The sequence below is a fragment of the Pseudorca crassidens genome, chromosome 13 (genome assembly GCF_039906515.1).
Source record: "Pseudorca crassidens isolate mPseCra1 chromosome 13, mPseCra1.hap1, whole genome shotgun sequence".
In the NCBI taxonomy this organism is placed as follows: domain Eukaryota; kingdom Metazoa; phylum Chordata; class Mammalia; order Artiodactyla; family Delphinidae; genus Pseudorca; species Pseudorca crassidens.
The window spans coordinates 2,762,469-2,775,948 of record NC_090308.1 but is presented as its reverse complement, the minus strand read 5'-3'; the positions used below and the strand labels follow the sequence as shown (position 1 = coordinate 2,775,948).

The 13,480-nt window shown below is 49.1% G+C and overlaps 1 protein-coding gene across 9 annotated transcripts in view; it reads right to left on the bottom strand.

Annotated features, from left to right (window-relative positions):
- The window catches only part of RPS6KA2 (ribosomal protein S6 kinase A2), a 352,189-nt gene that overhangs the window by 67,980 nt on the left and 270,729 nt on the right, over positions 1-13,480 (bottom strand). For all 9 annotated transcript variants that reach the window (XM_067701555.1, XM_067701561.1, XM_067701557.1 and 6 more), the window contains one exon: positions 734-814. In XM_067701555.1, coding sequence (XP_067557656.1) covers positions 734-814 — 81 coding nt within the window. The remainder of the gene's footprint in view (positions 1-733; positions 815-13,480) is intronic.

The following is a 13,480-nucleotide window of genomic DNA, read 5'->3' as shown; positions in this document are numbered from 1 at the left end:
CCGAGCCCCTGCGCCAACCAGGTACGGGATTTGTCGTTGTTCTGCCCAGCGCTTCGCCCACACTAATTACTCGATTAGGGCACAAAGCTGTGATGCGGTCTGCCATGACTCTGGCGCCACCACCTCATTATTTTTCATTTGAAGGTTTCACTTACTGCTTCTCCGAGGAGATAAAAAGGCAGAAAGCAAATGAAGAAGCCTGTGTGGCGTCGCAGATACGTGGCCTCAGAAATCAGAATGATTCCGTCTGAGTCTCAGTTTTCTCTTCTGAAAACTGGAAACGATAGCCTACCTTGCAGGGCCGTTCTGAGGCTCGAGGCGCTACCGTCTTTCAAATGCCTAAAATATCGTCTTTACTTAAAGTGCAGGAGATGTTACCATTCTGGTTTAAAGAAACTATGGGGTCATAGGCACTCTACTCTGAAACGACACAAAAATATGATATAGATTCACCCCACCTAGGTCGAGACCTTTTTTTAAAACCACTTTCTCCATGATGATGATTTAATTAAGGGTAACCTCTTGCTCCCCCAGATTCGGTTTTTCGAGATGAAAACAGGGCATCTTCCTCCCCCAGAGAAGGAGAATCTGAGGCTCAGGAACCCGGGGGGAGAGAGCTCCACCCCAGACAGGGCCGGAGGTGAGACAAGGAATCTACGCCGATTTCCTCTGATTTGGGGGAGGGTTGGTCTAGGTCCTCTCAACAGTAGGGAATTGTTTTTCCTCCCTTTACCGTAATGAAGCTTTACGATGAAAGGGTGATTCACTTCTGCCAAAATGTCTCTCTCCATCTTCGATCTGACTCGGTCCCGAACTGCAAGACAGAAAAATCGAAGGCTTTCAAAGGCAGGATGTGAAACACAAGACATCAGATATAAATAATTTGCCCCGACTTTTGTTACAAACTTTTCAAACATATACAAAAGTTGAAAGAGTAGGTCGAATGACCACCCCTAAGTCCTCCACCTAGATTCAACTGCTGCTTGCATTTCGATATTTTCTCTCCCCCCTCCATCTCCCGCTCTTTCCGCACACATGCACACATTTTAGCCACAAATCTGACAATAACTTGTCGACACCGTGACATTCAACGCCAAGGTGCGTTTACATGTGGCATGCCCTAAGAACAGGGTAACCTCTTACATAACCCTAACACGACGGTCGCCCTGCAGAACATTCGCCATCACTCCACAACATCATCTAATATCTGATCCATACTCCAGTCCTGCCCGCCCTGCCATGTCATTTATAGCTGTTATTTTTTCCAACCTCGGATTCGGTCAAGGTTCCCACGTTAGATCTGGTTGTTCTATTTCCTTATTCCTTTTGCTTCTAGAATACAATGGTCCTGCATCTTTTTTTTCCCCTGTGCTTTTTGTGGGCTTTTTGGTTAAGTCCAGGGCAGTTTTCTTGTAGATTGTTCCTACGTGTGTCTGATTGTTTCTTTACTGGTTGCTCTAACTCCTATATTTATTATAAACCGAGGTTAGGTCTGGAGGCTTTATAAGGTTGAGGCTAAACATTTTTGGCAAAAATACCTCCCGGGTGATGCTGCAGGCCTCAAGGTGCAGCAGATGGGGGGAGGGGTGCCGCGTTACCCTTGCTCAGTGATGCTACATTCCATTGGGTCAAGGTGGCAAGTCATCAGCCTCTCACTGCAAAGATGTGTACATCCCCTTGTAAGTAACAAGTAACGTGAGGGGTGATATTTTGGTAGGGAATGACCTGTGGGCTCCCTTACAATCCTTCATCCGTTAGCTTACGTATATATCCTTGCTTATACGGATCAAGGATGCTTGAGTCATGTAGGGTTACAAAATGGCAATGTTCTCATTTCTGATGGGACTAGAAATCAAGAGGAAAATCCCTTCTCTTCCTCTTCCTGAGGATAACTATGGATTATGGAATTTTTAAAACAATGAGTGTGTTATAACCAATTACAATATTATCCTTTTCAGTGCTGACACTGCCTAAAGTTTAGCCATCTGGGAATACAGATGGGATTCGTTTTGAGGAAAAAATAAACAAAAAAACAAACAAAATCACCACTTGAGAATAAGAACAACTCCAAGATTCCACAAGCAAATTGGTACACCCAGGGCAATGTCCAAGTGACGTCCTACGGCCCCGCGTGTGTGAAGGCAGAAACTTTCCTCAAATATTTCTAAGCGTGACAAGTATGAAGAATATCACCGTATGGACCAGGTATTTAAGTCGTTCATACTTTGGTCTTATGTACTTTTAAAGTTTTATTTAAAAAGTCCTTCCCATGGGCTTCCCTGGTGGCGCAGTGGTTGAGAGTCTGCCTGCTGATGCAGGAGACACGGGATCGTGCCCCAGTCCGGGAAGATCCCACATGCCGCGGAGCGGCTGGGCCCGTGAGCCATGGTCGCTGAGCCTGCACGTCCGGAGCCTGTGCTCCGCAACGGGAGAGGCCACAACAGTGAGAGACCCGTGTACCGCAAAAAAAAAAAAAAAAAAAAAGTCCTTCCCAAAGGATGGCTATAATAATAAAAAAAAAAAACCCACAAAAAATGGAAAATAACAAGCGTGAGTGAGGATGTGAAGTTGGTGGGAATGTCAAATGGTGCAGCCACTGTAGAAAACACAGAAATACCATATGACCCAGCAATTCCATTCCCCAAAGAACTGAAAACAGGAATTCCAACAGATACTGGACACCCACATTTACAGCAGTATTATTCACAACAGCAAAAATACGGCAGCAACCCAAGGGTCCACTGATGGACGCCTGAGTAAGCAAAAGGGAGTTTGTCCATGCCATGAACTATCACTCAGCCCTAAAAATAAAATCCTGACACGCACTACAGCAGGGCTAAACCTTAGAAACACTACGCCAAGCACAGTAAGCCAGACAGAAAAGGACGAATACCATATAATTCTACTTATACGAGGTCCCTGGAGAAGTCAAATTCATAGAGACAGAAAGCAGAAGGGTAGGTACCAGGGGCTGGAGGAGGGAAGTGGGGAATTGTTTAACGGGGACAGAGCTTCTGTTTGGGATGATGAGTAAGTCTGGGGTAGAGACAGCAGTGATGGTTACACAATGTTGCAAATGTATTTACTAACACCACTTACAGATGCTTAAAATGATGGATATCCTATTACGCATGTTTTACCACAACTAAAGAGAACAGAAGTCCTTCCTGTCCCTGGGCCCCAGGACAGTCTCCTGCGTTTTGCTCCACGACCGGTTTCCTCTCTCACACTCAGGAGCTCAGGATCCCTGGGGTCCACCTCTGCTTTGGCGCCCTGGCCGCTCGCCTTCCCGGGGGATCTGTGGCTGAGAGCCTGGGGCCCGCGGCCTGGAGCACACACAGCCGGGCCCCGTCTCTCCCAGCGCACGGGTGGCTCCGATCAGCTTCCTCGTCTGTAACCTGGGGTGACGATGGTACCTGCCTCACGGGGTCACGGCGAGACCAACGGGTAGCGTGTGAGCACGACGGTGCTGGTCCCACAGCCCAGGCCACGCCTGCGCTGGGGTCACTTTGCTGCCTAGTACGTGGAGTCGGCTTCACTGCATGATAAGAGGCAAGGGCTTGTCCCTCATCTTTCTCTCTGCTCTGATGCTTGGCTGTGCCCGGTCCGATACAGACCCCTATGACCGCAGTGGCCCCGAATCGCCCTGAGACGCTGGAAGGGCCGAGCGCCGGCACACAGGACGCAGAGCTGCCCCAGCAAGTGGGAGTCTGGGGGCCACAGTGTGAAGAGGGAAGCAGGGGAGCCTCCCGAGGGCTGTGTGGCCGGGGGAGCGGGGGCCGGGGGCCCGGGGAAGTCTCCATGGGTGCCACCTTCAGGGGCCCCGGGAGGGCAGCAGCTCCTCCGCTGGGGACGCAGCCATGACCGCGTCCACCCCTCTGGAGGGAGGCGAGACGCCAGGTGTGTGATGGGGTCGCTGGGCAAGACCCGGGGAGAGGTCGGTGTCTCTGGGTGGCTTTTTTTGGTGTGGTTTTAAGAAGTTTTGATATGCTTCTTAATTAAAACACATTTCATCTATTCATTCTTTAAAAAAGTAGTTTCTGGTACAGGTAAAAATAAGACGTTCTGTTATTGAACACGACTGCAGCTACAGAGAGAAGGTTTTATGGCAGCATCCGTGCGGCTCCATCAGGACACGTTCCCAACACAAGCTCCTCCCTTGGTCGTTCTTGCCGTGGACACCCCAGCACGGCCGCCACTTAGGAGAATGAACAAAGGGGGCAGAAGCAGACAGTTCCCAGGCAGACGGTACAAGGAATCTCTCCATTTCCTGTCTATCCCGAGTTACAGGTTCCAGTGGCTCTGCCAGGGAGAACAGCAGAGAAGGGGTTTCAGGAGAGTCAACAGAAGCAAAAGCTGAAACCCATTCATTCAATAAAAGACGCAGAGGATGCCAGCTAAAGACCCTGAAGGAAGAAAGGGATCCCCCGTGAGCAGTGGGATCCGAAAGACGTCTCTCCAAGCACGTGCGCAGGCTGAGAAGGAGACCTTGGGTGGGACAGGGTCACAGGAAGGAAGGGGGGATGCGTCAGTGACAGGGGGCCTGGGGCCGCCCCTCCCAACCCTGGCTGACAAGGCGGCTCTCTGAGCAGCTGCTGTGCGGACCCATGGGCTCCTCACGGTGGGGACCTCATCCGACGCATCTCAGCCTCCTGCGTCCTTTGCCTCAGGGAGCGGAGCCGGCTGAGAAGGGCCCGCGGGAGACAGTCTTCTGTCACCCCCATGTACTGCCACCCCCAGGCACGTCCTCCTCTGGGGAGAAGCCCTGGCCCACTCCCACCCCCATGACGTGATCTGGTGAAGCAGGTGGCAGAGGACCGGAACACTGTGTTCCTACCCCCGTCTTGCCATCTCCTTGCAAAGCTCACTCTTTGACTTTGGTTAAGAAAATCTAAAAATCCTCTAAATGGGATTGATGTTGTTATCATTGAGTTCAGACCTCTTTGGAATGAGGAACACTGCTTAGTGTTACTTACATATCTGAAGATAGTATTTGTAATGGAAAGCAAAGGCCATAATAAACCTGGTGACAAAATTAGAAAAAGATGCTTACATTCAAATTTCCAAGGGGCTGTCCGGTTATAGGGGTAAAATAAGTATATATTTCTTCCCTACATTTTACACAACAATAAATCCAAGATCGATTAAAGAGGTAAGTGTTAAAAAAAAAACAAGCTGTAAAAATGGTAACAAAGATGAACACTCATCTGATGTCTGGGTGGGAATCTTCTTTTTAAATAAAAGCAATGGAAGAAATAACACAGGAGAGAGTGATAGACTGAGTTACCAAACAGATTTCCCATCCAAAAGGCCATAAAATTAAAAGGCGGACAAAAAATTCAGAGATTATCTGAAACAAACAGAAAAAGGGCCAGGAGCATAAGTGCACACACTATCTAAACACTCTTATTCTGTCTAAAGTAACAGAGGAGAAACCAAGACTCCAGCCCCAACAGTGAACCTAATGGAGCACAGATAAGACACATCGGTTTGGGGAAGATGCTTTCACAACCATGTTTGGTAAGACTGACCCCTGGCGCATAAACTGCTGAAACACAAGCATACTGGGTCCAAGGTGGCAGGAAAAGGGAAAGGCTGTGTTCATGCAGAGGCAGGATTTTATCACTGCAGATGGCCCACGGGGGAAGTGACCGGGGCCAAGCTAACACGATGCGGAAGGACAGCTGTCACACAGGCAATGCCCTTCAGATGTGGAACAGCAGGCGTGAGGCCAGCTCTGCAAAGGTGACTGGGCATCTCCGGGCCTGCGAGTTCTCGCTTTGCCGGGCTGAACCGGCACCCGACCTCACCACCGCCCACTCTGGGTGGTGGCAGTCACTCGGGCCACCAGGGATGGAGGGAAAGGCCCTGAACGGTGCCTCAGCCATCTGACGGGCAGCTGCAGAGCGGTCCCTCCACCAAGAAAGAAAATCGACGCGAGAGCAAGTGCTTCATTTCTGACGCTGAGCACTTCAAGCTGCCTCTGGAGGCTAAGGATTCCAAGGGATTTTGAGTCCCAAGACTCAGATGCATAAAAAAAAAAAAGCCCAGAGAGATGCTTCCTACATCCTTCCATTGCTGCCGTGCCAACGAGCTACAGAAATGGTGAGACACGCCAGCCTGAGGCGAAACGTCCCCAGTAACCTGCCGCTGGGTGTTCTGGACCGGCGCAGGGTCTGGAGCCAGGCCACTGCCTCCCTGGGATCTTTACTCTCTGGCATGAGACACGTGAGTCTGGAATCGAGCGGGGCTTGACCGTATAGATGGAAAAACCCAGATGTCCTAGACTATTCTGAGATTCACTAATAAACCGTAGACATCGGTGATAAATTAACATCTGTTATACTTCACATCAACCCTGTACTTGTGGCTGACCCACGACACGAAGGATTAGAGTGACGTGCTTTCCATGGTTGCCTTGCTCTGTACGGTAACCTGCAGCTCCAGGTGCCGGCTGTGACCTTCCCGCGTCCTTCAGCCTTCCGGGCCCGGGGCTGCCCCTGGGGCTGACATGAAGGCGGGAGCGCCTGTAAATTCGTCCTACCTGAAGGGCGCAGTTTCCTTCCCAGGAAAGTAGAGGATGAAGCCCACTGTGGGATTACCCTGCTGGACGTGACACACAACACAAAACCAGAGCTGCTTTCTGGAACCCCCCCCCCCACATTTTTTGGATCAGGCCCACGTCCCCAAGGCTTCCACGCCCCCCTCTCCATCAGACAACTTCAGGGGCACCTGCTCCCAGGTGCTCCTGTGGAACTGAAGGTGCAGGACATGCTACCCTGTTGATTTTCTTTCCTCAGCCACGTGGCCTGTTCTGGACTTGTGGAGTTAAAAAGTTGGCTAATGCCCCTTGTGCCCTAACAAAAGGTCTCAACATCTGTAGCCCTTCGAAGTCTCTGGCAAGTGACAAACCACAATGCGCGCAGGTACCTTTTGCCGGCCAGCCGACGGCTTGGCGCCCTGAGCGGATTTGAGCCTTGAGGCCCCCTGGGAGTTCCTGCATCCCCACCCTCTGCGAGTCACCACAACTCTCAGAAAAATGGTCCATACGATCTCCTAGAGCCAGTCGGGAAATGCTCATGAAACTGATCTTGAAGTGCGTGGCAACTGCAAGCTGCATAAGAACGCCTGGTAAGAATAATTAACCTACTGTGGAGGATGGGTTTACTTAGGAGAGCTCCACCTGCAGCGAGGCTGGGACCAAAATCCTCTCGCTAGAGTTGGACATCATTGCCTGTATTTGCCTGTTTTTAAATGACCTCCATCAATACACATTACTTTTACGCTACATTATATATCATGTCCTATCATGTTACATTACGTTACATTACATTATATTCTACTATATAGAGACTGTATTTGAAAAGAAAATGAAGCGTAAGATAAAAACAAGTCCTATCGGTCACGGTGAAGATGAGACATGGCCAGGTAGGAGGTACACCTTAGAAAAGCCCGGGGTCGCTGTGGACGGGGCTGCAACATCCCTCAGGGACCGCGGGGCATGGGACCGCACGCGCTGCACGCAGCCGTGCATCTGCAGGTGGCCGCGGTCACGGGGAGGCCTGAGCCTTTTAACTGGAGCCGGACACCAGGCTGGAGAAGAACTCAGGCTCTGCCCGTTTGAGTGACCGTGCTTACTGCCTCCTGCCTCTGTCCACAAAAACCTGCCAGGTCTGCAGTTATATCCCAAGCGGTCTCCTAGATGCAGAATAAAAATCCACCTTCACACAATATCTTTGAACCTTCAAAGGTCTAATTCATAGCAAAGAGGGGCCTCCCGTGGGAAGTTGTGTTGCTAAACATTTGGTGACCAAAACTTTGTACTGCTCATCACTTCAGAGAAAAAAGGAAGAAAACCATGAATGATGAAAATTAAAATGTTAGCCACATTGATGATCATATCAGGCACAATTCCCCAAGATTTGTTGCTACACTAGATTATTTAAACCAAGACTGGGGCTTCCCTGGTGGCGCAGTGGTTGAGAGTCCACCTGCCGATACAGGGGACGTGGGTTCGTGCCCTGGTCTGGGAGGATCTCGCGTGCTGCGGAGCGGCTGGGCCCGTGAGCCATGGCCGCTGAGCCTGCGCGTCCGGAGCCTGTGCTCCGCAATGGGAGAGGCCACAACAGTGAGAGGCCCGCGTACCGCAAAAAAAAAACCCCCAAGACTGACATGGTTACTTAACTAACTTCTTTACCAGAGAATCCTTCTGTGGGTAAATCTTCAGCCCATTATGCTTTCATATTTACAGGCATTAAAGATGCAAGTAGTGAAAAAAAAATCTATTTCCTACTTTTTCTCTACAATGTAAGAAATGCAATTCTGGTAGAAATGAACATATAAAGGACGCCAAGGCACACAGCCGGTGTATTACAACAAACCGGAGAGCTATTACTTAAGGATGATGTTTACATGTTACTTTTTGTCTTAGATCATCTACTGGGAAAACAGCTCCCCTGAATAGTAGATATCCCAGGGACAGCTGGATGAGGCTTTCTGATGAGGAAATGATGCCCTGGGAGTGGGGGGCACGGCTGGTCCCAGGTGCCCCCCTCCTGGGAGGGGAGGAACATGGGATAGAGACCCCACCACCTCCAAATCATGTGATTCTGAGTGTGTGGCTTCACTGTATTGTGACTCAGTTTCCTCATTTGTAAAATGAGGAGAAGGGCACTTAAAACCTCCCCTCCAGGAATCTGTAATCATCCCAGCGTGAATCAAATGACATAAATGCATCAGCATGGAAATAACAGCTGTTCAAACTAAGGCACCGACTGAAGCTTAGTTTCTAAGTCAGTGTTTTTCAAACAAAGCATCTTGGTGTAAGAGGAGAGGAAATAAAGTGGTGCTGGAAGCCACATTCTGAGGTTTGAAACCAACCAGGCTAACTCTGACCAGGGGCTATTTCAAAACGTTGTGATCAGCGTGAACGTAATCCGTGCACTTCTGTCCCGGCCACCCCGCACACTCCCGCATTCCCTCCTGTATCTGCCGACATTCGAGTGATGGAATCAGAGCTCTGCTTAAAGAAAGGATAGAGGAGTGACAGAAACTGGGCTCCAAAGGACAATCCGACAGGCTCAGAAAGCACCATTCGGGACCATTTGCGTCTTCTCTCCCAGCCAGGCTCTGGCAGTGACCCACACACAGCTGGCCAGAAACACCCGTGAAGTGACCGTAACGGTCTATTAGTTCCTTACTAAACAAAGAGATTTTGCCAGAATAATATTTTCTTCCTTTAGAATCAACAGGACACAACTTCCTCTCTTCAAAGAAAGGAGTATGTATTACCTTTAGGCTTAGAAAGTTGACTTATAAGGAAAACGGCTGAAAAATTAGTTAGGCATGAGAACACAGATGAAGTCCTACCAGAAAGTTTTCATTGCGAAGACATATTTCACATAGAAGCTCTCTCCACATCGTGGAGCGGTGTTTCAATCCTCACTGAAACGAGAATTCTACACAAGGAGCCATCCTGGGGTGATGTTTGTGGTCCCCAGCAGGTGCCAGGCATCCTTGGTAACTAACACGATCACAGGCTCTTCACGTAGCGGGAGGAACCAGGGCTGAACAGAGACGTAAGTCTTTCTAACCAGATGGCAATTAACGCTCAACCCTCATCCTCGCCGCCCCCCTGCCCCCCACTTAATCAGACCTAAGCCAAACCTAGACCAGAAGAGTCCTAACACACCTCCAATGCCAGTTTTCATGGAGAAAACGACCAGAAATGAATACAGCTGACGGTGAACCTTGTGCCAGCAGCACCTCACGTGCACTGACGGATTTAATCCTCACATCAACAATGTTGTGAGGTAGATACTATTACTGACATCATCTCATTTAAGTAGGAGGAAACAGAGGCCAGGAGAGGTTCCCCAAGGTGACACAGCCAGTGGAGTCTAAGCCGGATGGGGTCCCAGGGTCCAGTGTCTGTGCTCCCAGCCACTGCATCAGGGTCCTCTTGCTGGCAATACCCTAGAGACACCCGGACACCCATGCCCAGACCACATCCAACCAGGGGTTCGAGGAGTTGACCTGAAGTGACCCCAGCATTTTGTGAAAGTCCTGCAGGCCACTCCAGCTTGTGGCCCAGGCTGGAAACCACCTTACTAACGTGGGTGACAGTCCCCACTTACCAGCTCACTAAACAGGGGATGGAGATCAGGCTTGTGTTTTTTGTTTTTGTTTTGTTTTTTTTTTGCGGTACGCGGGCCTCTCACTGTTGTGGCCTCTCCCGTTGCGGAGCACAGGCTCCGGACGCGCAGGCCCAGCGGACATGGCTCGCGGGCCCAGCCGCTCTGCGGCATGTGGGATCCTCCCGGACCGGGGCACGAACCCGTGTCCCCTGCATCGGCAGGCAGACTCCCAACCACTGCACCACCAGGGAAGTCCCACGCTGACAGTCTTTTAAACCAAATTCCTCTACAACACAAAGTGGGGCGTCACCCTTTGGAATTCATGATGTTTGGAATTCCTTACGTAGAACTGTCACCTGCGATAATTCAGTGTTGAATTTTGTCAATCAGAGACACTGAACACTCTGAAAGGGTCCTTAAGCGACGGGGGCGCAAGCAGCGCCGTCCATGCTCGCGAGGGGGGCTGCGGGTCAGGCTGGGGGTGGCTCACGCCTGCCTGCTCGTCACACTGTCGGCTGCTTCAGCCGTTGACACTTGCCTTAGAAATGGCGTGCCACCTCTTTAAAGAAAGGCGGGGGCAGGCCCCTGACCCCTCTAAACCCATTTAAAGGAGAAACAGAGCTGTCAGAGACTATCATCCGTTTGCCAAGTTATTTGGAATCCATATGACGACGACGCTCCCTTCTGTACACGGGACAGCCATCACGTTTCTGAAACCATCCAGAGGTTTGCAGTCATTGCCGTGGGTCCTCTGCCCCCCTCTCCGTTTTCCCCTTTTCAAAATAATTTCACTATTGAAGTTCCTGGTCTGCACTCCTGGAGGGCGCCGCTCTCACCCACATTTCTTTTCTAACCCGTTCTTCTGATTCACCAATGAGCCTGAAAAGTGGTGATGCTTTGAGGATGGAGAATGGCTTACGAATATTCGAATCTCTCAGGCTAACAGAATGCAGAGGTATTGGAGACAAAACAAATCTAAACAACTGGCTTCTTTCACAAGGGAGGAGAAAAGAAGGTCTAGAAAGCTCCGAAGGCCCCCCCCCCCCCGCCCCCCGGTGGCTCAGAGACCTGGCCTCCGTGCTGGACGTCCTTGGTCCTCCTATCGTGGGTCCAAGCACCACCTCACACAAAGGACTGTTTTGTAAATCTTCTATATCTTCTCTTAGGGAAATAAGTTCTGATTGCATGTCTGGGGAAAAAGATCTGTTCTTTAGTGATGGACCATTTTGAAAAGCTAAAATAGTAGATGATACAAAATAACGTTTGGTTCAAAGCTGGCTTGTAAGGAGCGCTCGGAAGTGGGAAATTCTTCTGACTTCACGCTTCTAAGTTCTACGCTTATGTGGCTCATTCTCACAACGTAAAAATGATTTTACATAGTCAAGCGTATTGTTCTGGAATACGACACAAAAAACTATATTATACAAAGTCAAACATGTTCTATGTTTGTTAAAAGGTTGAAATATAGAACACAGAGAAGAAAATAAAAGCTCCCAATAATCCTGTGTTTTCGTTTTGGCATATTTCCTCCATGCATGACATATAGTCGATACTCGCACACACACAGGCACCTACCTGTACACGTGGAGGCAGGCGTGCATTAAACAACATCACTACCGTTCTGTAACACAGCTTTATGTCCCGCCTAATCCATGTAACCTTGTATCCAGGAGCACTGTCTCAAGGACACTGGATCGGATCATAAACAACCGCGGAGACTTGCGTTCCCGTGGGAGCTGAGATCACCGAGACGAGTGTTTGCACACGCGCTAAGAGGTCAAGGCTGAGGCCGATGGACGGGCTGAACAAGGGCAGCGCCGGCCCAGCTCCTGGCTCTCTCTCACGCCTCCAGAGCAGGGTGAACACACAAGTTCCCCCACGGTTCCAATTTCTCTCCCATTTCTCCCTCTTCCTCCTTTGGGGGCAGGAGAGGGTGAGATGGTATTTGATGGGAAAGAAGGAACAGTTACAACTTGAGGAGAAAGGGGACAATTTAAGGGCACTGAGCACGTGCTTGGTGAGGTTATCAGATGTGCTGATGGAAGGTGAGATGGGCAGGGGATCTCACCACGAACAATCTGGTCAGAGGATGAGCGGACATGGCTTCTGCTTCGACCTGCCTCATCTTCAACCACAGGGAGCTGCCCGCTCTGTGTCTGAGAGAGTAAACCTCCATGCTTTGAGGATGAAAGAGTGGGTTTTAGCAAATGGCCATGTTACGTACCAGCTGTTCATTTTAAAAATAACAGCTTTACCGAGATATAATTCATGTACCACTCAATCCACCCAACGTGCACAATTCGATAGTTTCTGGAACATTCAGAGCTGTGCAACCATCACCACAGTCAGTTAGAAAACATCTTCATCACCCCCAAAAGAAACCCCGTAGTCATTAAGCCACCCCATCTCCCTAACGCCCCAGGCCCCGGCAGCCACTCAGCTGCTTTCCGTCTCTGCGGATTCTCCTCTTCTGGATTTTCACATAAATGGAGTCCACAGTATGGGAGGCTTGGGGACTGGCTTCTTTGTACCCAGCGTAATGTTTTCAAGGCTCCTCCAGGCTGTGGCATGCATCAATATTTCATTTTGTTTTATTGCCAAATAATATTCCGCTGTACGGATGTACCGTACTTTATCCATGAGTTCATGGATATTTGGGGCTTTTCCACTTTTTGGCTGCTGTGAATTAGCTAGTGCTGCTATGAACATTCATGTACACGTTTTTGTGTAGATGTATGCTTTTGCTTCTCTTGGTTATACCTAGGCTAGAACAGTTGCGTCACGTGGTAACTCTATTTAACTTTTGAGGCAGTGCCAGAGGAGCCGTTCACTTTTTTAGACAGTCCGATGACCTTGAACTAACATATGTTTAATTTGATTTTCTATTGCTATGGAACTACTGTTTAGTGAAGAGATTATTTTATTCAAAGTTGGGGACAGAAAGTCAAAACCTGCTTTGTTTCCTATACATCTTTTAACGAACAATTCTTTAAAATTATATATTATGAGGATCTTGGACTATTTGGCCACGATCAATCGACAAACAATTTTAGAAATATTATTATACCTACAATAAAAAAAGTTCACTATAAATAGCACGGTTTAAATTATGTTGTTGAATTGAAAACTCCAGTGTCAACAATAAACTATAAAACCAAAACTGTATCATAGAACCCAAAACTTTTGTGTACAGAAGAATTACTGGGACAGTTTGTTAGAAAACTCAAATTCTAGGCTCTGCCCCAAGAGACTACAATCCAGTAGGCCAGAAGTGGGGCCTTGGGATCTATTTTTAACAACTTTCCCCAAACACACATAGGTGATTCTGATGTAGGCTCCAGTCT